The following is a 23,990-nucleotide window of genomic DNA, read 5'->3' on the forward strand; positions in this document are numbered from 1 at the left end:
AGCAGCAGGACCCTCAAAATGGTGGCATCCACACGAAAGCAAAAGGGTATTGCAGTAAACAAAATTAGAAAAATTCAGACATGAGCGTCAATAGGCTTTGTGCCTAGGAACAAAGTTACCCAAACTATTCTGTAACATTTCAATAATTATTGACTGCTCTGATGCTGATCTTTCTGATCATAAAATAGGTCATTACGATAGCAATTGACAAGAAGAATTCATGATTAATTGAAGAATTATGGAATTTGAGGATTCCTCTAGAATGCCTCTTTCTCTTGTACAATTTGGCTCAAAAACTAATCTGCAAATCATCATCTCATAACAGACTTAAGTTTTGAGTTTGATATTTTCCCTCCAGCCATTTTAGCTCTAGATCTTCCTCAAGAACCTGTGACACACAGATACACACCCATCATCGAGATATCAAGGGACCCTAAAACACTGAGATCTGTTGAAAACCAGAGATCGAAATCTTTGACAAATCCAAAGATTTCGCTCCTCCCCATTGACAATAAGTTATGATGAGGAATGGCATGAAGCAAAAATTATAAATAATTAAATCTAATGATTATATTTGAATAAAATAATACTGCTAGAATGTTTGTTAATGTTTGAAATACCTAAAATGCAAAAGGAAAGAGCAGAAATTTTTTTTTTTAATTTTATTGATTTTTATTGTAATGATTCCATACAAACAGAAAAAATATTTACAAAAATAGGATTGAAAACAAATCAACACCCTCCCCTGAGAAAGAGAGCATGGCCAACAGACTGAATCTTAAAGCTAGTAAAAATAAGTAAATCAATGAGTTTAATAAGTGGATAAAGATAAATGGAGAAGAAAAAGAAATGGGGAGAGAATCTGCTTCCTTGGTGCTTTAAGATCTTAATCTAAAATACTATTGATTAGATCCTGCCAGGTTTTGAAAAAGTTCTGCACAGATCCAGTGAGAATTTGATTTTTTCCAGTTTCAAATAATATAAAACATACCCACTGACTTAAAAGAGGAGAGTTAGGATTCTTCCAGTTGAGCAAGATAAATCTATGTGCCAATAGTGTAGTAAAGACAATTACAGTTTGTTTGTCCTTCTCCACTTTAAGGTGCCACAGATAAAAGCTTCTCTACCTTAAAATGCTTCCTACATTCGTTCCATATTCTGAGTGAGTGAAGCACAATTGGATTGTTAGTATATTGGCAATAACTTGCATTTATAGGGGCACAAAGCAGGGAATGTAAAGAAGTACTGCAGGAATTTATTTCTATTGTGGACCAAGCCTGTATATGTTTTGTGTATTTGTGTCCCATCTCCAGGTTTTTATAGCTTGTATGTTTGCTGCCCAGTAATAAAACCGAAAGTTAGGTAGAGCCATACCACCTTCTGCCTTAGGTCTTTGTAGGGTCACTCTTTGGATACGTGGATGTTTTAAATTCCAAATAAATGAGGTTATGGTTGAATCTAATTGCTTAAAAATGATTTATTGATGTATATTGGAATGTTATGAAATAAAAAGAGAAGCTTAGGAAGGATATTCATCTTAACAACGTTAATTCTTCCAGCTAGAGTGAGTTGAAGGGTTGACCATCTATGCAAGTCTTGCCTAATTTTTTCCATACAGAAGGTGAAATTTTTATTGATAAAGAGCTTTATGTTTACTTGTAGCCCTAGGTATTTAAACTGATCTACAATAATAAAAGGGAAGGTGACCAAACTAATATTGCATGCTTGAGAATTCACTGGGAAGAGCACACTTTTATTCAAATTAATTCTGAGACCAGAAATCTTTTGAAATTCTGTAAGTGCTGTTAGTACTGCAAGCAGAGTATTTTGTGGGTCTGACATACAATATACAGTACCATATCATCTGCATATAGAGAATTTTTCTGTTCAAGTCCTTCTCTGATAATCCCCTTTATCTGGTAAGCATTTTGACAGTGAACTGCCAGTGGCTCAATGGCGATTGCAAAAAGTAGCTGTGACAAGTGGCATCCTTGTCTGGTGCCACGTTCTAGTTTAAAGTAGTCTGAATGAATGTTGTTAATACAAACTGAAGCTTCTGGATTGGTATACAGTAGTTTGATCCATGCACAGATGTTTGGGCCAAGCCCAAATTTCTCCAATGTAGTGAAAAGGTAGTTCCATTCAATCAAATCAAATGCTTTTTCTGTATCCAACGATAATAATATCTCTGGGGTGTTTGACTTTGTGGGTGAATATATTACATTAAACTGGCGTCGCAGATTGGAAACTAAGTGTCGGCCTTTAATAAATCCAGTCTGATCTTGTGATATTACCGAAGGCAGCACTTTCTCCATCCTTCTAGCTAGGACTTTGGAGAGTATCTTAACATCATTATTCAGAAGTGAAATTGGTCTGTATGATGCACATTATAATTAGTCCTTATTTTGTTTGGGAAAGATGGTGATTAATGCTTGGCAAAAAGTTTGAGGTAGAATTTTATTGTCTCTAGTTTCTGTGAATGTTGCTAATAAAAAGGGAGCTAGCTGAGTTGAGAATTTCTTATAAAATTCTACAGGGTAGCCTTCAGGGCCTGCTGCTTTCCCACTCTTAAGTGACTTTATAGCATCTAGTAATTCTGATAGTGCCAAAGGTTTATCCATTTCCTCTGCACTAAGAGTATCTATTGGTGGTATCTGTAATGCATCCAGAAATACATTAGATTGTGTGTTGTCTTCTTTAAATTCAGTAGAATATAAGGATTTATAGTAGTCTCTAAATGTGTTCATTATATTTTTATGGTCAATGATTTTATCTCCGTTTGTGGTGGTGATTGCTGGGATTGCATTGCGAACTTTTTGCTTGTGGATTTGTTGAGCTAAGAGCTTATTAGCTTTCCCTCCATGTTCATAGTAATGATGTCTTGATTTAAAAATGAGTTGTTCAGTTTCTTTAGTTGTTAAGAGGTTGAACTCTGAATGCAGAGCCTGCCTTTTCCTATGAAGAGCCTCACTTGGACACCTGGCATGTTCTTGATCTATTCTAGTAATTTCGCTGGTTAGCTCTTATACCTTCTTGGTTTCTAATTTATTTCTGTGGGAAAGATATGAGATAATCTGTCCTCTTAAGAAGGCCTTCAGGGTTTTCCAGAGTATTCCTGTGGAGACCTCCGAGGATGTATTTGTCTCTAGAAAAAAAAAAGATTTGTTTTGATATAAATTCTGTACAGTTCTGCTAATAAAAGTGGGTTAAGACGCCATCTGCGAGATGAGCATGTGCGGCATAATGATTTTAGCATCAAGATCAGAGGGGCATGGTCGGAAATAACAATAGCGTTGTACTTGCAAGATTTAATCATAGACAAGAAATCTATAAAGAAAAAATCAATTCTTGAATAGCAATGATGCAGTGGTGAGTAGAAGGAATATGTTCTTGAGTTTGGGTTTAGAAATCTCCAGGGATCTGATAAGTTGTGGTCAGTTACAAACTGTGTAATTGTCAGTGTTAGATGTCATCACCCTTTTGACAGGAGACCTATCTAAGTCTGGGTTTAAAACACAATTAAAGTCCCCAGCCATTATAATTTTATGATAGACTGCTGCCCATGTCCTGCTCCACTGACAGACTGAGGAGATCATTCCTCCCCAACACTATGCGACTCTTCAATTCCACCCATGGGGGTAAACATTAACATTATACAGAGATATTGTCTGTCTGTTATACCTGCATTGTTATCACTCTTTAATTTAATATTGTTCTTTATCAGTATGCTGCTGCTGGAGTATGTGAATTTCCCCTTGGGATTAATAAAGGATCTATCTATTAGCGTTCACATTGGGAATGGATGTAAATACATCCATCCATCCATTATCTAACCCGCTGAATCCGAACACAGGGTCACGGGGGTCTGCTGGAGCCAATCCCAGCCAACACAGGGCAGGAACCAATCCCGGGCAGGGTGCCAACTCACCGCAGGACACACACAAACACACCCACACACCAAGCACACACTAGGGCCAATTTAGAATCGCCAATCCACCTAACCTGCATGTCTTTGGACTGTGGGAAGAAACCAGAGCGCACGGAGAAAACCCACTCAGACACGGGGAGAACATGCAAACTCCACGCAGGGAGGACCCGAGAAGCGAACCCAGGTCCCCAGGTCTCCCAACTGCGAGGCAGCAGCGCTACCCACTGCGCCACCGTGCCACCCAGATGTAAATACATTTTACATGAATTCTCTATCATCCACATTTGGTGCATAAACATTTATCAAAATCATTTTACAGTTAAATAAATTACCCATGACAATCACATATCTCCCTTCAGGATTAGATACTACATCTGATATTAGAAATGAGACTGTTCTATGTATAAGAATTCCCACACCTCTAGTTTTCTTTGTAAAGCTGGAATGGAACATTTGGCCAGTCCAGTCTTTTTGTAGCTGGAACTGATCCTTGCTTAATAAATGGGTCTCCTGTAAAAATACTATTTTAGCTTTTAGACCTGTTAGATGAGAGAATACTTTCTTTCTCTTTAATTCGTGATTCAGGCCCTTTCACATTCCAGCTCACAAAGTTAACTGTCCCATTATGGTGACATTGATTCTGAATTGTTGATGTCATTTTGTAGTCTTAACTGAAAGTGACACAGCTTTGACCTTAATTTCCAATTTTCCCAGGAGTCATTGCCATGCGGCCTATTGTTACGTTGGTAACTATAAGGATTAAAAGGATAGATTAGATATAGCTTGCCCTCTTTCTTTCCCCCCCCACCCCCCCCCCCCCCCCATTTTGCCTCCCCATGTGAGGCTAGACCCCACTTCACAAAGTCCCAGTCCTCTGACATAGCTAGAGACAGAGCACGTCCAAAACAAATACATTTTTAATGATGTCTACATTGTAACTGTGAACTGCTACCTGCTTGCCTGTCATGTCAACATCAACATTTAACTGAAAATTGCATTTCAATAGAGATCAATTAATGAAGACTGTTTTGGCAGGGTGACATTATGGCACAGTGGTTAATGTCTTTGCTTCACCAGTTCATTAAAGATTCCAGTCTGAGTAATGCCCATTTGGGTTTTGCACATTCACCCCATCTCCATGTGGATTTTCCTTCAGGCAATTCAGTTTCCTCCCATATGCCAAAGATTTGTAGGTTAGGTTAATTGGCAATTATAAACTGGCCTTCCATGAGTGAGGAATAAACAGGGGCCTCATGTATAACGCCGTGCGTAGAACTCACACTATAACATGGCTTAAGCACAAAAGTGGGATTGTGTGTACACACAGAAAAATCCAGATGCAGGAATCTGTGCGCACGCAAACTTTCACGTTCTTCCACTACATAAATCCCGATCAGTAACGTACGTGCATGCGCCTTCTGTCCTGCCCCAACTCCTCCCACAATTATACCTCTTTGAATATGCAAATCAATATAAATAGCCTTCTGTGAAAAGACAATGGGAAAAGCACAGGGGAAAATATAAGAATTTCAGTGAATACCAAGTGGAGGCAAAGGAAAAACGTACTATTTGTTGGTTTAAACAGTGGTATAATCAACAAAAGAAAGTTGATCGAGTGACAGAGTTTCGGAGAAACTCGAAAGATCCAAGTTCACAAAGTCGCACAGTGCCCGAAATAAAAAAGAAATCACATATCAAAGTCGCCGTGAAAAGGCAAGTCGTAGCCCACCGTCTGAGTGTCATATGAAAGCTTATTAGGGTACAAACAAAACAAATAGGCACGCAGTGGGAAAAAAGCACAAAATGTCAACTTTAATCTCGAAATTTCCACTTTAATCACGTAGTTTATTTTGCCATTAAAGTAGAGCATCATAAACTTCATCTTAAAATCATTTATTTTACTAGTTTCTCAAGTAGCACGTTAAATGCTTTGTTCTGTATTTGATCTTCTATGTGCTCTATGTGTGTGAATTACTATGTGCTTCCGTTCTTTCTCTTTCTCCGACAGGAAACAGAATCCATTACATTCGTGATATTACAGCTCTCTGAATAATTAAAATACTGAGATGTATACGTGATATCATTTTCATGATGATAGGAATGAAAGCATGTTATTAAACATGGGAACATGGTAGCGCAGTGATTGTTCATATCTCACGCAAGAGTCTTGCTGCGCCATGTGCGACCTTCGATGAAATAATTTATTACAGAAGTACTGTCTCTTTCAAACGTACTAACCTCCAATTCCTGTCCTTACTTTTCTTTCTCCAAATGCCCAATCACCACACAATCAGCTCTGTAATAGACGTTAAGCCATCTGTAAGCTTAGAACGCTGATTCTTCAAAACTTTTAAGGAACATTGAAATATCTTCTTAGTACATGTTTAATTATTCTATCCGTCTATCTTTCCAGTGTCGCATCAGCGCAAGAATACAACGCAATGCAGGAACAATCCCTGAAATAGCTAGCGCTGCGGCACAGTGTCCTCACATGTTTAATTATTAACAATACAGATTATTTAAATGAAGTTAAAGTTTTATCTGTATAATATAATCAACATATTTTGCTGCATTTCATCTTAAAAATGAATACTGTCATCATATGTAAATACACGCTTTATAAAGTGGCACAGGTTGTGCAATATTATAACTGTAGTGCAAGTTTACAGTGAGGTAATTGTACTTATAAGTAAACAGTTCTACAAGGAGCACTTGATGGACTGATTGAGTGCGTTTAGAGTTCTTAGGATGAAACCTTTTCTAAACCGCGAAGTCCGTACTGGGAAGTCTCTATAAAGTGTTTTGCCGTGGCTCAGGCAGCGTCTGCTTCATGTTGTATACCGATATTTCTCTTTCCGATCAGCTGCTACTGTGATTCCCCACTCAGATACAGTGATATAAATACTCCGAGTGGTGCAGCGAGAGTAATATGGAAAAAGATGATCTGCTGTGGCAACCCTTAACGGGAGCAGCTGAAAGAAGAAGAAGATGCAGTGAGAGTTACAACGCTAAAGCAGTTATGGTATTTGAAATACTATGGCTATTCCCTGGACCATTATATTGCTGCAGGTTAATTACAATCAGATGCATTACACTAATAAACAATATGCAGTTAGTTTCAATGTATTTATAAAGCAGCGTCAGGAATGTGGATCTAAGAAAGAAAGGTGATCACACAGGAACAGTAGCACTGCTTTGACGCTGGGTGCCGCCAGTCTGCAAAACCAATTGGAGAAATTGCGTACGCCAAGGTACGAGTTACCGTGGAAATGTGCGTGGCTTTACGCCAAGTTTAGGTTTTATACATCGCGATTTGAGCGTGGAAACGGGAGTACGCAACATTTCTGTGCGTACGCACCGTTTATACATGAGGCCCCAGCTCTTTAAAACCCTGAATTGGATTAAGCAAGTTTAGTAAATGGATGAATGGAAGGTTGTTCTCTTCTTCTTAATTTGTGCAAATTTCTCAGTGTAAAATAAAACACACTTGATGGTTTTATACTTTTTGCTGACATTTTATTTGAGCACCCTGTGTGTATTTATTTTTCACTTACTTGAAAGTGGACTGGCTAAAGATAGCATAAATATATAATAATATTTAAAACAAAGGAAACGCTGAACTAATGACAGTATAGAAAACATAAGACATTATTTATTCAGAACTTTAACAGTTACACACTCCATAACAGAATGAATCATAATGTTTTGAAACTTAATCTTGAAGTTGCAAAACTTTCTTTTTTCTTAAAACACATAATTACATGAATCATACAATATCCAACAAAATGGGAATTACTTTAGGCAGTGAAAGACTGTACAATATATTTCCAACCAGCATAACGGTACTAAAATAGAAGTTTTCTATCAACTTCTTAAGCTTTAAATAATATATAAGTACTTCATTATATGAAAAACAGATACATTATGTAGAACCAGAAACACAGACACAGCAATTTTTGTAAAATACCCTTTTCAAGAAGTGTATTATATATGTAAATACCCAGCGTTCAAATGTTTTCAGCTAAAGTGGGAAACTAATTATTATTATTATGAATAATAATAATACTACTAATAATAATAGTTATAAAGCTTATTTTATAAAAATAGTAACAGAACAATAATTAATGGCTACAATGTGTAGTTTAAGCATTGCCTGAGATTCTCCCTAGTGTATGTAATTTTTTGTAAAAGTTACCAGTGAAATACTGATTGAAAATTATTTGTTAATGCTGAAATATTAAACACATAAAGATTACAAAATAAAACAAAAGATTTACGTAATTAGGAAAAAATAAATAAATAAATTAACAAACAACCAAAACATGTATAACTAAGTTTATTCATATACATTTGCAGTTAAAATGAATGAATTTTTATATATTTATATATATTTTACTGCACACAACTGTAGTTTAATTACACTATTAAAGGCAATAACATTTAAAGTTTGATTTATTTTACTTTAAAAACCACTGTGGCCATGGGTAAGATGAAAAAAACCAACAATACTTTCACTGATCAAACTTTACACTAAGGTGCTAGTTTATGTCTCCACTTACTTGAGTTGTAACTGAAATCTAAATACTGCGTAACAAATTTTTAAATTCATAATGACATATTATTCATTTGCAATAAAAGTACACAATGATCAAGTAATTACATCATTATTTTTTATACATTTCAGTTTGAAAACTTATTTTAACATTACTGCTGTGGGAATGTATTCAAAGAAATTACATTTTTTGAGGGATGAGTAGGGAGCTGAATTTTTGGTGATTATATTATCCAGCTACTCACTAATAAATTTTAGCTCCTTAATGCTAAAAACTAGACAGAATCATTTCAAGAGGAAGGTCTTAATATAAAATATGGGATTATAGGTTATAAACTGTGGTACGGTATTATAACAAGAGAAGAAAATTCCTTATTTGATTACATTCTCAGTTTGATTATGAGGTACACTGTATGGTATATTCAAGGTCACAAAATACTGTATATTAAAACACAATGTGATCGAATAACATCCAGTGTTTAAAGACTTCTGGAGTTAACCATAATCTGATCTTGACATTTTTTTTAAATATCTTTAAACAAATAGAGAAGATATGCTTTCGGTAAAGTAAATAGTGAATGGAAAAAGGATTACAAGATCCGATCAATGGATTCATATCAGTTGTGAGGAATTTCTAAGCCTCAGCTAGGAAAGTAAAAGAAGGCACAATGTCTTTTTAATATTTGGTGGGAATGTGTGTTTTTGAATAAATGCTGAAAATTATTTAATAAATAGCGCAAATATATAAACAATAATATGCTACTATATATGTATTTCATATAACTTAAAAGTAATAATTTATATTTATACCCGCAAAAGTAAAGTGGCTGCACAGTTATGTTCTTCTTAGTTTACGGGATAGTGCACACACACAAGATGTGTCTATTCGGATCCATCTCCATCCCACCATATTTCTTTCTGATGTCAGTGCCCTGACATAAGTCTGTGTGCTTTTACATTGTGAATTCCAGCGTCTGTCATCTATTCCTCTACAGCCAGTTTTGGAAGGCTGTGCTTCTTTACACCTGGTCTCATAAAAGTATTGCTTGACATTTGTGGAATCGGTTTTGATAACTCCAAGCACATTCACCTGGTGTCCTCTAATATCCACAGCTGTAGATTTATCAGTAACCCATAGACTCTCACTCTCGCAGACAGAGTATTCTGCACGGTAACTCTTGTGTTCCACAAATCGTTTCTTTCTGGTTTTATTTGCCTTATCTGAATTACCAATGTAATCATCGATTAAGTACAAAGGAGGAGGTTGCAAAGGTCGTCGGTCACTTAAAAGCACCCTGGGAGAGTTGTATCGTTTGTGCTGTTGCAGTAACTCCAGATCAATGCTGTAGACTGGCTGAAAAGCAGACGTTTTACTATCCAAAATGTTGGTATCTTGTTGAATATCGTTCACTCCACTAGTGCCTTTGAGCTTCTTGTTTATATCCTCATCTGGCTGCTGCTTGTTTTTCATTATATCAGCCTGTAGGAGCTTAATTATAATTGAATTTACGGGATCTTGTGCTATTTTTTTTTTGTCCATTGATGTAGCCTGAATGCCACACAAGTAAGCAAGGAACATGACATAAAGCAAGATGGACATCACTAGATTCACCTGTAATACCTAGAATAAAAAAAAAACATAAATAAAGGCAGTTTGTATTTTTTATAACAATACATAAAAATAATTTTATATATGTAAAAAGACTACAGAAAAGAACATCATGAATGTTAAGCTCCATTATATTGATCCTTAGGGGGCTGTTAATGCATGTTTGAATTGGTTATGGGAGAGACCAATGTTCTTTCTTGGGTTGCTCTCTGGCTTCCTTTAACAAAGTATCAGGTAAATAGGTTAAAAAAATGGATGGCTGTAGTTTAGTTAAAAATATGACCTACTCAGTGATGTAATATAGGAATTCTGTGACATTTGCAGCTGTTTTGCTTATTATCTAAATTTTGTAAATAAATACACCTGCACATAAACACATAGTTCCCCTACTCAAAATATTTAGTTATCATTGTAAAGCCAAAACAGAAGAGGTAGTTCTAAGCTTATCAAAGGTAGCTGCTGTAGAAAAAGCACGTTCTACTGTATAGTTTGTTACATAATAACACATTACACAATAATGATATACAATATTGTAAATTTATATGTTAAAAGATGGGCTCAGTAACCATAATAATTATAGTTTCACCTGTGATCACAATTAGTCTGAATTTAATTAATGCTGGACTCACTTATTTTGCTGGAGAGTTACAAGATATCATCTCACAATCATGAAACAACCGTGAACCCACACTCACTTAAAAAGGGACAGTTTAAATATGCCAATGAACCTAGCAGGAAATAATCCAGTAGTTAGAGAAAACCCATACAGATATATAGGCATATAACATATGTAAAACATTCCACCCAGACAGTACCTGGTTCAAACACACTGTGTGTAACCCAGTTTTAAATCAATATTTGAAATAGAGAAACAGTTTTTGTTTACTGAATGCCATGTGTTTAAAAATGATGCATTAGGGTAATGGAGGCAGACATTTGTCAGCAGTGTATGTTTTTTCTCCATCAGCTAAAAAAGTTTAACATGTCCCAGTCAGTGCTGTTATAGTTTTATAGATCTGTTATTAAAAGCATCCTCACTTTCTTCATAGCAGTCTGGTATAGCATTGTATCAGATCCCTGAAACATAAATTGCAGCTTGATATCCAGACAGCAGAAAAGATTGTATGCCTGAAACTGGACTCTGTTGAGGTCCTTTATACATCACGGCTCAGGAAACGAGTAGGAAATATAATCAAAGACTATGCTCACCTGAGCGACCGTTTGTTTCAGTTAATGCTATGCAGAATTCGCTTCACCATGAGTTTGGTGAAATCATGGAAATGTGAAATACATTAAAGTCAAAGAAGAAGTAGGAACTGAACTAGTTTTAAGTCAATTTTAAAGGTTCAATCATCTTTTAAGTGTCCCAAAGGATAGAAAAGTGTCTGCCAACTGTGCTGGACCAATTATTGTGGCCACAAATCTAATGCAAACTGTGCCTCAAACAATAAAAGATGCAGACAAAAGGATAATCAACAAATAAATGGCCATAAATTATCAATAACTAAAAATGTATGATTCTGTTCACTGAGTTCCAGTCTTGAGGAACACACTGGCAAAGCTACAAAGATGTGTCCTGTGACTGACTAATTCCATTGTTTGAAGCTGGAACCCCAGGAGCAGCTGTAACATCTTTTTGGTTTTCAAACTATCTATGCAGATAATTTGTAGTTTTTTTTTTCATCAAGAAGCTGAAAGCACCTTGTTTTTAGAAATAAAACTTTTATTATTAACATTATTTCATTCATATTCTGAGGTGGAGACTCCTTTAAGGCTTGTTTTTCGCGTTCACAACAACAACAACATTTATTTATATAGCACATTTTCATACAAACAATGTAGCTCAAAGTGCTTTACATGATGAAGAAAGAGAAAAAAGACAAAATAAAAAATTAAAATTAGGGGACACTAATTAACATCGAATAAAAGTAAGGTCCAATGGCCAGGGAGAACAGAAAAAAAAAACTCCAGATGGCTGGAGAAAAAAATAAAATCTGCAGGGGTTCCAGGCCACGAGACCGCCCAGCCCCCTCTAGGCTTTTGACTGGTAATCTCAGCACATGGCTAATCAGTGTTAGCAGTACTCAAAAAATTCATCAGGGTCAGCTAAAGTACTCCTTAAATGAAAATACTGTGGGTGCAAATCTGGCAGAATAGGGTTGTGACATCACACATCCACAAAGCAAATCAGGCAGCAATCTTGCAGTAAGTATGCTTTAAAGTTCTGCACATGGCTGCTACAGCTCTGTGATGTCACACAAGCTTTGCAAAGCATCATGGCACACTTGAAAAAAATGTCCGAAGCCATCTGAGCTGTGAATTTCCAGGACAAAGTTTGGTAAACAAGGTCATATGCAGACATATAACATTCTCTATGAAAAATTCTTTAGTGAAGTTTGCAATATTGTAGAAACATTACTGATCATAAAAGACAAGAACAACTAGAGATATAGTTTATTTCCTACTATAGTCATTAAAGTTAAACTTGGTCTCTGATTTGTCTTTGTTTTTTGATGATTTCTAAACTCCTCCATCTAATCTAAATTGTTTTTCATTTTCAGTTTATATTATATACTAGGCGGCACTGTCCCCTGCTTGCTTCACTCGCCAACACCTGGTGGCAGGCGCTGGGCACACGCTATCTTGTGGCTGAGTTGCTCGAAAGGAGTTGGGGCGCTGTATTTAAAGAGATGGTACGTAGAAGAGTATGCAGGGTGTGGGAAGAAGATGGTTTGGTCCTTAGTTATTATAGATAGAAAATCAGTTACTAGAGTATATCACTATAACTGTCTATGTTAAATAGCAATGAATAGTAAAACATGGTAAAAAGTAAAAGTAGAAGTAAAAATGTAAAATGTAATAAAACATAATAAAAAGTAAATAGAAGATTAAATTACATTAACGCCTCGCCAAAATCAGTATTATGAATTACTTTATCTTCTAACTTACATTCTATAAATGTTGCTTTTTTGCATTTCTGTTCACATATTGTTTGTGATATTTTTCTCTTTTTCATTTATTAGACGATTCTCTTTGATCTTGATTTTTATTATATGCAGTTTTTTTTTGTTCATTTTCCTTTTTCTATATATATATATATATATTTTCATGCACATGCAAGTAGGAGGACATTGTATGGACCAAGTGAAGGTAACTCCACGCCAGGCCAGGGGGTGGCGGGGTGCACTAAACCTTCACCTGTTATCTCTACAGACCAGCTGCGGGAAAACCTATCTGACTCAACCTTGAAGACGTCACTTCCGATTCTGATGCCTTGACTGACATCACTTCCGGTTTCTGCGCCTCAAATAACATCAGAAGATGGTCACTTTCAGTTCCCCTATGTCACTTCCGGTCTGACTATTTAAAACCACCATCTTTGCAACTCAACTTCAGTTCTGTTTTGGACTGAGTCTTGTGAACATCTCTGTTCCTTTTAAAAACCTTTTGCAGCCAGGGATAATATACGGGTGGCTGCCCCAAACCTTTTTAAGTGTGTCGAGTCTGATCATTTTACAATCTATATATATATATATACTGCGGTGGGTTGGCACCCTGCCCGGGATTGGTTCCCTGCCTTGTGCCCTGTGTTGGCTGGGATTGGCTCCAGCAGACCCCCGTGACCCTGTGTTCGGATTCAGCGGGTTGGAAAATGGATGGATGGATGGATATATATATATATATATATATATATATATATATATATATATATATATATATATATATATATATATATATATATTTACATACGTATACACAGTATATATCTATCTATCTATATATATATATATATATATATATATACATATATATATATACTAGCAAAATACCCGCGCTTCGCAGCGGAGAAGTAGTGCGTTAAAGAGGTTATGAAAAAGAAAAGGAAACACTTTAAAAATAACGTAACATGATTGTCAATGTAATTGTGTTGTCATTGTTATGAGTGTTGCTGTCATATATATATATATATATACATACACACACACACACAAACATATATATACATATACATATATACATATAAATACATATCTACATATATACATATATATATACATAGACATCCACATATATATAAATATATATATACACATAAACATATATATACACATACATATACACACATACATATATACATAGATATATACACACATACATACATACATACATACATACACACACATATATATACACAGACACATATCTACATATATATACATATCTACATATGTACATATATATACACATATATACACACACATATATATATATATATATATATATATACACACACACACACACATATATATATATATATATATATATATATATATATATATATATGAATGGAAGAGAAGGTCTGTGATACGGTTTGCATATTTGCAGTTGGAGATCCACGAAGGGAGAAAAAACGAATCACGTATCATAAAATAGTTTTATTCCTGAGCTTTCAACCCCTATCAGGGGTCTTCATCAGAGGATAATGCTTAGACTTACAAGAATCAAAGGCAATATATAGCAATACATTCTGAGGTGACTAAGTCAGTATGATCAAGGGGGGGGGGGGGGGGGTGGGGGTTGTATCGTTTAATTATTGTGTACATGTCCTTCTTAGGTTGGCATATGCTGGATTTATGTCCAAGTGTCTGTTGATGGCGTTTTCATCTGATAGCCAAGACTCAGCCAACTCTCTGGCGCTTTTAGTACTGGCCTTAAATTTTACTTTTACGTTGTCCCAGTTGAATGTGTGTCCTGTCGATTTAGTATGTGCATATATCAAAGATAGTGCGTCCTTTCTTCTGACGGTGTTGCGATGTTCCTGTACACGTGTTGAGATTCTTTTTGACGTTTGTCCTATGTATACCGCTGAGCAAGAATTGCATGGAATACTATAAACTGCGTTTCGTGTTTCGGCTGACGATTTCTTGTTTTTAGCATTAAACAGGACCATGCGCAGATTATTCGTGGGTTTATGTGCTATTCTGATGCCCCACTTGGTCAGGGTGCATGCCGTGCCTTCTGACACATTATGGTGATACGGGAGTGAATGCCAGGTGGGGTGGGGGTTCTGATTTAAGTCGATTGTATGCTGATTCCTTTGGCGTCTGCTGTGTAGACTCCGATTAATGAATGTTTTTGAGTATCCATTCGAGGTGAAAAGTTGGAAGAGATAGCGTCTCTCATTAATTTTTGTTTCCTTGGTATTACAATGCGTGTGGACTCGTTTAAATAGGGTTTTCACGCAGCTCCGTTTATGAGATACCGGGTGGTTGCTGGCGAAGTGTAGAATCTTGTCTGCGTAGCATTGTTTGCAGTAAACACTTGTGGTCAGGGTGGCGTCACTATTTCTTTTGATGTAAATGTCCAGGAAGCTGATATGTTGGTTGATTTCTTTTTCCATTGTGAACTGGATTGCAGGGAATATTGTGTTAATATGATTATAGAACTCATTCAGCTGGTTCTTTCTTAATATGACGAATGTGTCGTCTACATAGCGTATCCAAATTTTGGCTGTAATCTGGGATAAAGCTATGTTTTCAAATCGTTGCATTACCAGTTCAGCTAGGAATCCAGATAACAGTGATCCCATTGGCATGCCTTCTTTCTGTGTGTAATACTTACAGTTGAAATGAAAGTGAGTTTTTTGGCAAAGTAATATTAGGTGCATTATGTCTTTGATGGACAGTTTGGTTCTTGTCTCTATGGTGGGGTCACTATCCAGTTTCATTAATAGTGTTTCTGTGGCCAGTTGGATCGGGATCATGGTGTATAGCGATACAACATCAAACGAGACTATGATCTCGTCTTAGGCGATGGATACGTCTTGCAAGCGCTGTAATGCATGACTCCACGCTGTTGACGGAATAATCTGAGTCGTCAGTTAAATGTTTAAGTAGTTGGAAAAGTCTTTTTGACAAGTTGTATGATGGTCCGCCTATTAGGCTAACCACTGGTCTGTATTTTAGTGGTGTTTTGTGTATTTTTGGGAGTCCATAAAATAAAGTTAGCATCATTAGATTTCATTTTGTGAAAGTTCTGTACATCCAGGCGGTTACCATTTCGGAGTTTGGTCATAGTATAGTTTATTTTATTCTGTGTAGTTTTTGTTGGGTCGTTATTTAGCTGTTGATAAGTATTAGTGTCCGAAAGCATTTCTTCCATAGCTGTGGAGTATTGTTCTCTGTCTAGGATAACAGTAAAATTTAAGGCCAGTACTAAAAGCGCCAGAGAGTTGGCCGAGTCTTGGCTATCAGATGAAAACGCCATCAACAGACACTTGGACATAAATCCAGCATATGCCAACCTAAGAAGGACATTTACACAATAATTAAACGATACAACCCCCTTTGATCATACTGACTTAGTCAACACCACCCACCCCCCACCCCCCCACGGAATGTATTGCTATATATTGCCTTTGATTCTTGTAAGTCTAAGCATTATCCTCTGATGAAGACCCCTGATAGGGGTTGAAAGCTCAGGAATAAAACTATTTTATGATACGTGATTCGTTTTTTCTCCCTTCGTGGATCTCCAACTGCAAAATATATATATATATATATATATATATATATATATATATATATATATATATATATATATATATATATACACATATCTACATAATTAACATCCGGCACCGCCGAGAGTGGCAGCCTTTTCAGCAGCTCCATGTATGACTGTATGTGTACTTTTCTACTTTTATTTTTTACTTTTATTTTTCTATTTCTATTTTTATTTATTGATCACTCCTATTACTTTATTACTTTATCGTATTAATTTATTTTATGTGGATTCGTTCCCTGGACACACTTACTTTTACAACGTGGGCATGGAGTTTTACACGCCAAGACTCGCCTTTGTGAATTTCCCATTGGGATTAATAAAGTATCTATCTATCTATCTATCTATCTATCTATCTATCTATCTATCTATCTATCTATCTATCTATCTATCTATCTATCTATCTATCTATCTATCTATCTATCTACATATATTTACACATATATATATATATATATATATATATATATATATATATATATATATATATATATATATACATATCTACATATATATATACATATCTACATATATATACACATATAGCTGATTACCCAGTGGCTTCACTCACTGAGTGCAAGAGAAAAAAATAAAATGTATGTATAAAATAAGTTTGTTAATTGCCAAATTTATTTTTCCACAGATAAAGAGCACTTACAATAACATAGAAATCAATATAAACAACATTAACATCATTATCATATGAGAATATGAAGTAATATATAAGAAGCACATTGCATATAAATATAAATTAAACAGTAAAATTTTCTTCTATAATACGCTACTGTGGCTATTCATTTGTCTGTCCAGGATTTTAAATCACCTGTAGCTCACAAACCGTTTCATCTATTGACTTGAAATTTGGTACACATATACTACGTCACGTGTACTATTCGCTTTCAGGGTGATGATTTTATTACTCTTTTTATCTTTATTTTATTTTATTGTAGAATCAACTCACAGCTGTGCGCACCATACTAAGTTATCGCAACACAACAACTAACTTAATCAGTTTTAACAGGAAAAGATCCCGACGAAAGAAGAGAAGCAGCGGGACGCTAGGGTGAAGAGCTGCTCATTAAGCAGCAAGCGCATCAACCTCTGAGCAAACGAATGGTAAACGTACAGAGAAAGAGGATAAATAACATGAATGGTCATGTGAAGTGTATTCACTCCACGTTATCATGCAGTGCACTGTTACTGGTATTTTGATAAAAGAATTTGAACAACATATAAGAAGCGTATAAATTATTAAACAGTAAAACATTAACATTTAAGAAGTAAAGATACATTGAGTACTACTGCAGTGCTTTCGGGTATAGTACATTTTTTGTTTGCCCATTACATGCATAAATGTATAAATTTTTTGGTGTACCTACCCGAGAACACGCGACATGACCCGGCAGTTAAAAGTTTCTCGCTCCAGCAATTTGAACTCTGTTACAAAGTCTCGTTTATACCTCGTGTCTTCTCATTAAACTTGTATCTCGCGAATATGGTATTGCAAACGGCAGATGGAGCATTTCTATAAACTCAATTTAAACTTACGGTTTACACCGTGCTTTGAAGATGCATAGTACGCGACACGTGTTTCGCCGTAATTGTGGGCTCATCAGGAGTACACACTCACTGCACTTCCTTACGGGAATTGAACCTCGGACGTACAGGCGAAGCCCCTAACGTTGTGCCACAGCGTGTGGTTCGTTCATTTGACAGCATGTAGATCGGGGTAATTACATTGCAGGCATTCGTAGTCTGATTCACAATCTGATTGTATGGGTGGTTACCTACCAGGTAACGCTTGTGGTTGGTCAGCAAGCCGGCTAACTTCTGCCACGGTGCCCTCTTTCAGTTGCGAGAAGCAGATCATAGAATGGTTGAAATAGTTTAATATATATAGCAAAATCCCCGCGCTTCGCAGGGGCTAATATGGTATTGCAAACGGTAGCGGGAGCATTTCTATAAACTTAATTTAAAGTTACGGTTTATACCATGCTTTTTTTCATTATGTTTTCGTACCTTATCAATTGTGTAATGTGTTTTTTGAACAGGTTTGATTCATCGAAGTGATCACTCCTGCTGCGTTCAGTCACTTCACGTGAGCCGGTCTCTTGTGTGATGTTGCGATGTCCACGGGTTTATTTAATGTTAGCTAAGACCCGGCAGTTAAAAGTTTCTCACTACAGCAATATTAACTCTGTTACAATGTGATCCAAACTGTCGTTTATACCTCGTGTCTTCTCATTAAACTTGTATCTCGCGAATATGGCATTGCAAACGGCAGCGGGTCAGTTCACGTGCTTACGTGGGTGGCGTGATGACGCGATATATTTTGATATATATCAAAATACCCGCGCTTCACAGTGGCGAAGTACTGCTTTAAAATTTTTATTAAGAAGAAAAGTAAACCTTTTTAAACGGTGGCTTCGCCTCTTGCGCTGACGTCGCCTGTCCGCTGTTTTATAAACGAACGCCATATAAGGCCGTCCTTTCTCCTTCACAGTCAGTTCACGTGATTACGTGGGAGGCGTGATGATGCGATACGCAACCCCGCCTCCCACGGCCAGTGAGTTGCAGTCCATTACTCTATATGGCCAAAAAAGAGGTTCCAGTTATGACCGTTACGCTTTGAATTTCGAAATGAAACCTGCCTAACTTTTGTAAGTAAGCTGTAAGGAATGAGCCTGCCAAATTTCAGCCTTCCACCTACACGGGAAGTTGAACAATTAGTGATGAGTGAGTCAGTCAGTCAGTGAGTGAGTCAGTCAGTGAGGGCTTTGCCTTTTATTATTATAGATATATATATACAGTAGAACCTCTGGTCATGAACGTTTTCGAACACGTACAAATCGGGTTACGATCAAAAAGTTTGCCAAAACTTTGCATCTGTTCACGACCACACGCTCTGGTGGTGACCATAAACACTGGCAGCCAGTTTCCCTTCCAGTTCGTACTCGCCAATGATTTCCCATTCTCCATTTCCCATTTTCTTTTGTTTGCATATACAGGGCCTAACAAAGCAGCTGACGTTGCAAAAGGAGTTACAATGTTAACCAAGCAGAGGCCTCAAGTTCTGGAAGAGGTGGAAAAACTTGCAGGGGATAGCATAAGCCAGGCGATCATATGAGTGAAAGCCAGGAAGATTCATGGTGATTTGCTGAAAAAAAATCCTTCGAGTGGCGAAGGTGAGGAAGAGTAGAGGATGGTTTGAAAAGTTTTGCAAGAGAAGTGGCATTTCATTTTTGTTCCCTGTGCTTAAAACTCATAAAAAAATGTTTACAGCGAGTGGTTCGTAAGGGTCTAACACGAACCCTTACAATGTTAGTTTTCTCTGTTGTTCAAGGTTTTCTCAGTGTTATTCAATGTTTTTACATTTAGTTTACTATTACACTGTGCATTCTATGGTATGATTAACTATTTTTGTGCTTAAAAAACGTAAAAAAAAATATATTTACATACAGTTTGTGCGGTCTGGAACTGATTCATTGTACAGTGGAACCTCTAGATACGAGTTGAATTCGTTCCAGCACTGAGCTTGTATAGCGAATTTCTCGTATCTAGAACAAACGTCCCCATTGAAAATAATGGAAATCCAGTTAATCCGTTCCGCATCCCAAATATATTAACATAAAAATCAATTTTCCTAACAAATAACACTGATAAATTATATATACTGTAGTCTACCTTTAATAAATAACACTGGTAAATAATATAACTGATTATTAAAAGAATCAAAACAGGTGTCCAAAGTGCAGTAGAGCATTCAATAAATCTTTAAATAAATAATCCTTAAAACAGTTGTGAAGTGGAGGTTTAAAGTACATAAGAATAACAATCCTTTAACACGAGGTTAAAACGTCAACAGGAAGCAGTCTTCAAAAAACAGATGACAATCCCCGGTGCTTCTTCTCTGTTAGCGTCTCACCTGCTTCTCCCATGCGGGCTCTGCAACAGGCGAGACACTTAATGCAGCTGACCTTCTCTACACCGTCCTGCTTCAGCTGTTTGGCTCGCCTGTTCAGCTACACGCGAGCCTGTACTCGCTCGCTCTGTCGCACCGACCTCCTACTGCTGCGGATTCCTGCCTCCTCCTGCAACCTCCGTTCTCTCTCCTCTCCTCTCTTTTCTTTTACTTCTTCTCCCCCTTAACTGGCTCGCGCTTCTCTATATATGCGGGGAAGACATGGCAGCTGCTAGGGTTACCACTTTTAATACAAAAAAATAAGGGACGCATACGTATTGATTCAAAACGGGACGCGCAATTTCATTCTCAAATACTGGACGATTCCGTATTTTAAAGGACGGGTGGCAACCCTGCCCAGCCCATCAGCCACAGGACAAATCATGGATGTGGGCAGTTTCCCACCTGTGCACTTAGGTGAGAAACGCAGACACCGCAGACCGCCCTGCGGCTCGCTACAGCTACCACGCCCCCTCGTTAAGCCGCGAGCTATACCCACAGCCTGGCACGTGGCTCGTTACGTGAGCCAATGCTCGTATTTAGATCTGAATTTTTCGCTCATACTTTCCTCGTATTTTGAATTTCTCGTATACAGAGGTGATCGTATCTCGAGGTTCCACTGTATTTACATACAATCTTATGGGGAAATTACGTTCGGGTCGCGACCAAATCAGGTCCAGAGTTTTGGAACAAATTACGGTCGTGACCAGAGGTACTGTATATATGTGTATATATATATATATATATATATATATATATATATATATATAGTTGTGCCTGGCAATAAAATTCAAAGTTCAAGAAAAATGTATGTTTGTGTTAACGATTATGTCCGAAAACAACTTTAGATAATTCATTCCTCCTTTACTATTAATGCATATATTTACAAGATGTCAAAAATAGATGTTCTCAGTTTGGACAATGTAGCAGGTCAATGCCAAATTATGCATAGAGAAATACAGAACTGACCCAAATGAGTAGAACAAGCACAATCAGAGGTGAGTGGTGGCGCTAGTTATAATACAACTCCTATGATTCTGCGTAAATGACTATAACATACTGGGAACTGTCCCAGTAGCTTAGAATTGCAAGAAAGCATCCAGCCATGGATGGGACATCAGTCATTTACAAACATGGTACCTAACATAACATGTACATTTTTGGTGAAAATAAGGGAGACAACTGGAATACATGGAGAAGAGCCCAGACAGACACAGTCAGAATATGCAAACACATTGGCTTTTATTTTGAAAGAAATATTTCAGTTTTGTTTAAAAATGATAATTCAATGAAGAACAAGAAAGGTATTCTGTATCTACATACCGTAGCAAACAGACTGTAGAAACATGAAGATATGCCCATAAAAGACTCGGTGGGCTTCTTTTTGCTCAAGCCATCTATACAGTGTTTTCTTCCAAATGTTTTTTTAATGTATGTCACATGTTTTGTAGTCATGTCCATCTGTGTACCTGGCAGCACTAGGAATTTTACTCTTAAGATTAAAAGCAGCTTGTCCAGTGAAGTTTCTATATTTTTGTGTTTGAATGTGACCAGACAGCAAATAAATTTTATTGACTTGTCATTTTATCTTCTTTGGAAGGTTTATGTTTTTTTCAGAATTTCATATTTCTCACCATCTTTACAGATTTTTTAATAAAGTATATTAGGAGTGTCTTTCCCTTTTTCTTCTTTCAGTTGCATTACCCAGTGAACAATACTTGGTACTACTAAAGTAAAATGAGCTATTAATATGTAATAATCATTCAGTGTTATTTGCCCATTTTATTTTTATTTTCAAGTAAGTAGTTTTAATTTCAGTTTAGTTTTTATTTTTCACTCAACTTTTCCTTCATTTTGATTAACAATTTTTTAACTAATTTTATTTACAGTTTTTGTTAACAATAATAACTTTGGTTTGATCAGAATTTAGAAGAATGACTTGCTCATGGTGAAGAGTGAATTGTAGTCAAGAAATAAACTGTCAGTTCTGGTATAAAACCCAATATATTAGCATTGCCTGCTATTTGCTTGATAGGGTCAGTTACAAAAATATTGAGAATGTATCAATTAAAAAAATATATTTTAAGGGGACAAAGCACTATGAGGCAGCAATGCTACACTCTTAGACACAAGACAAACCACTTTTTATTTCCTAACTCTTGTTGCCAAAATGTGCTAAAAACCAAATTCAAAATGAATAACTATATCTAGCTGAAAATGACACTTAAGCCAAATTAAAACACATACAGCATTTGTCACACATACAAAATTTGTCACACATACCAAAGCAAAAGTAAAAGAAAGACAAATGTGCAGTCTGAAATGACTCAATTAATTTCTGTTCAATTTATTTTGATATAGCACAGTCAGGTATAATACAAAGTTATCAACATAGTTATAGTCATTGTAAGTATCAACATAATTACAGTTCTGAATAAGTTTGTGCTGAGCAGTCTAATAAGAAGACAAAATCTTCCCATCCTTTCATTCCAAGGCTCCAAGTATCTCTGTTGTCTTTAGGAAAACGTATAGAAGCAGAACAGTAAATGTAAATGTGGTACAGGCAGCAAACTGAAAGGAGAAACAATATAAATGGGGTTACTAACAGTTCACAATTATTGCAACACTTATATTTTTGTACAAATGATTAGTAAAGAGAGATTTAATAAGATCAGTAAAACAGAAGTTCTAATTGGGTGTTTTAAAGTAAGCTAGGGAGTCTTGAGCCTGGAATTAAAAGCTGGGACAGAAGAGGAATCTCTCATACAAGCACACAATTATAGTATCTTATTAATCCTTCAGTAGTCTAGCATCTGGAAATACTGTATATAATGATAAGTTCAGATAGATTAGCAGGGCCTTTTCTTCTTAAAGCATTATATGTAAGGATAATTTTGAAATCAGCCCTAAACTTCAAATGAAAGTAAGATTTAAGCATAGGTGTTATGGAGTCATACTTTCTAGTTCTTGTAATGAATCATGCATCAGCATTTCCAATTAACTGAAAGCTGTATATAGAACAATACGAACAGCCTGTCAATTACACATTGCAGTAGTCAGTTTTGCTCACAGTATAGGCATGAATTTATTTTTCAGTGTCCTCCATATTTAGAAAATGGAAAAAACATAAGACCTTAATGCATGCAGATTCAGTAAAATTAATGTTTAGACCAAGGGTCTCCAACACGTTGCTTTCCAAGTAGCTTGCCAAAGGGTTAATGAATCCTACATAAATTTGAAAACTTGATTAGTCAAATTAGGGGTGGGCGATCTTTCCAAAAAATCACATCATGATCCACAATCTGAATTGCAATCTATCTTTTCAATGTGGCATATACTTAAGAGAATATCAGGACTCAAACTCAGCAAGAACTAA

The 23,990-nt window shown here is 36.3% G+C and overlaps 2 protein-coding genes across 2 annotated transcripts in view; both read right to left on the reverse strand.

The window, feature by feature from the left end:
• LOC127526150 (uncharacterized) overlaps positions 1-23,990 on the reverse strand; it is a 260,787-nt gene that overhangs the window by 106,197 nt on the left and 130,600 nt on the right. The window lies entirely within an intron of this gene.
• Positions 7,561-23,990, reverse strand: part of ntf3 (neurotrophin 3) — a 140,619-nt gene continuing 124,189 nt past the window's right edge. The window contains exon 2 of the mRNA XM_028808200.2: positions 7,561-10,101. Coding sequence (XP_028664033.1) covers positions 9,316-10,101 — 786 coding nt within the window. The 3' untranslated portion in view covers positions 7,561-9,315. The remainder of the gene's footprint in view (positions 10,102-23,990) is intronic.

The sequence above is a fragment of the Erpetoichthys calabaricus genome, chromosome 1, assembly GCF_900747795.2.
Source record: "Erpetoichthys calabaricus chromosome 1, fErpCal1.3, whole genome shotgun sequence".
Taxonomy (NCBI): domain Eukaryota; kingdom Metazoa; phylum Chordata; class Cladistia; order Polypteriformes; family Polypteridae; genus Erpetoichthys; species Erpetoichthys calabaricus.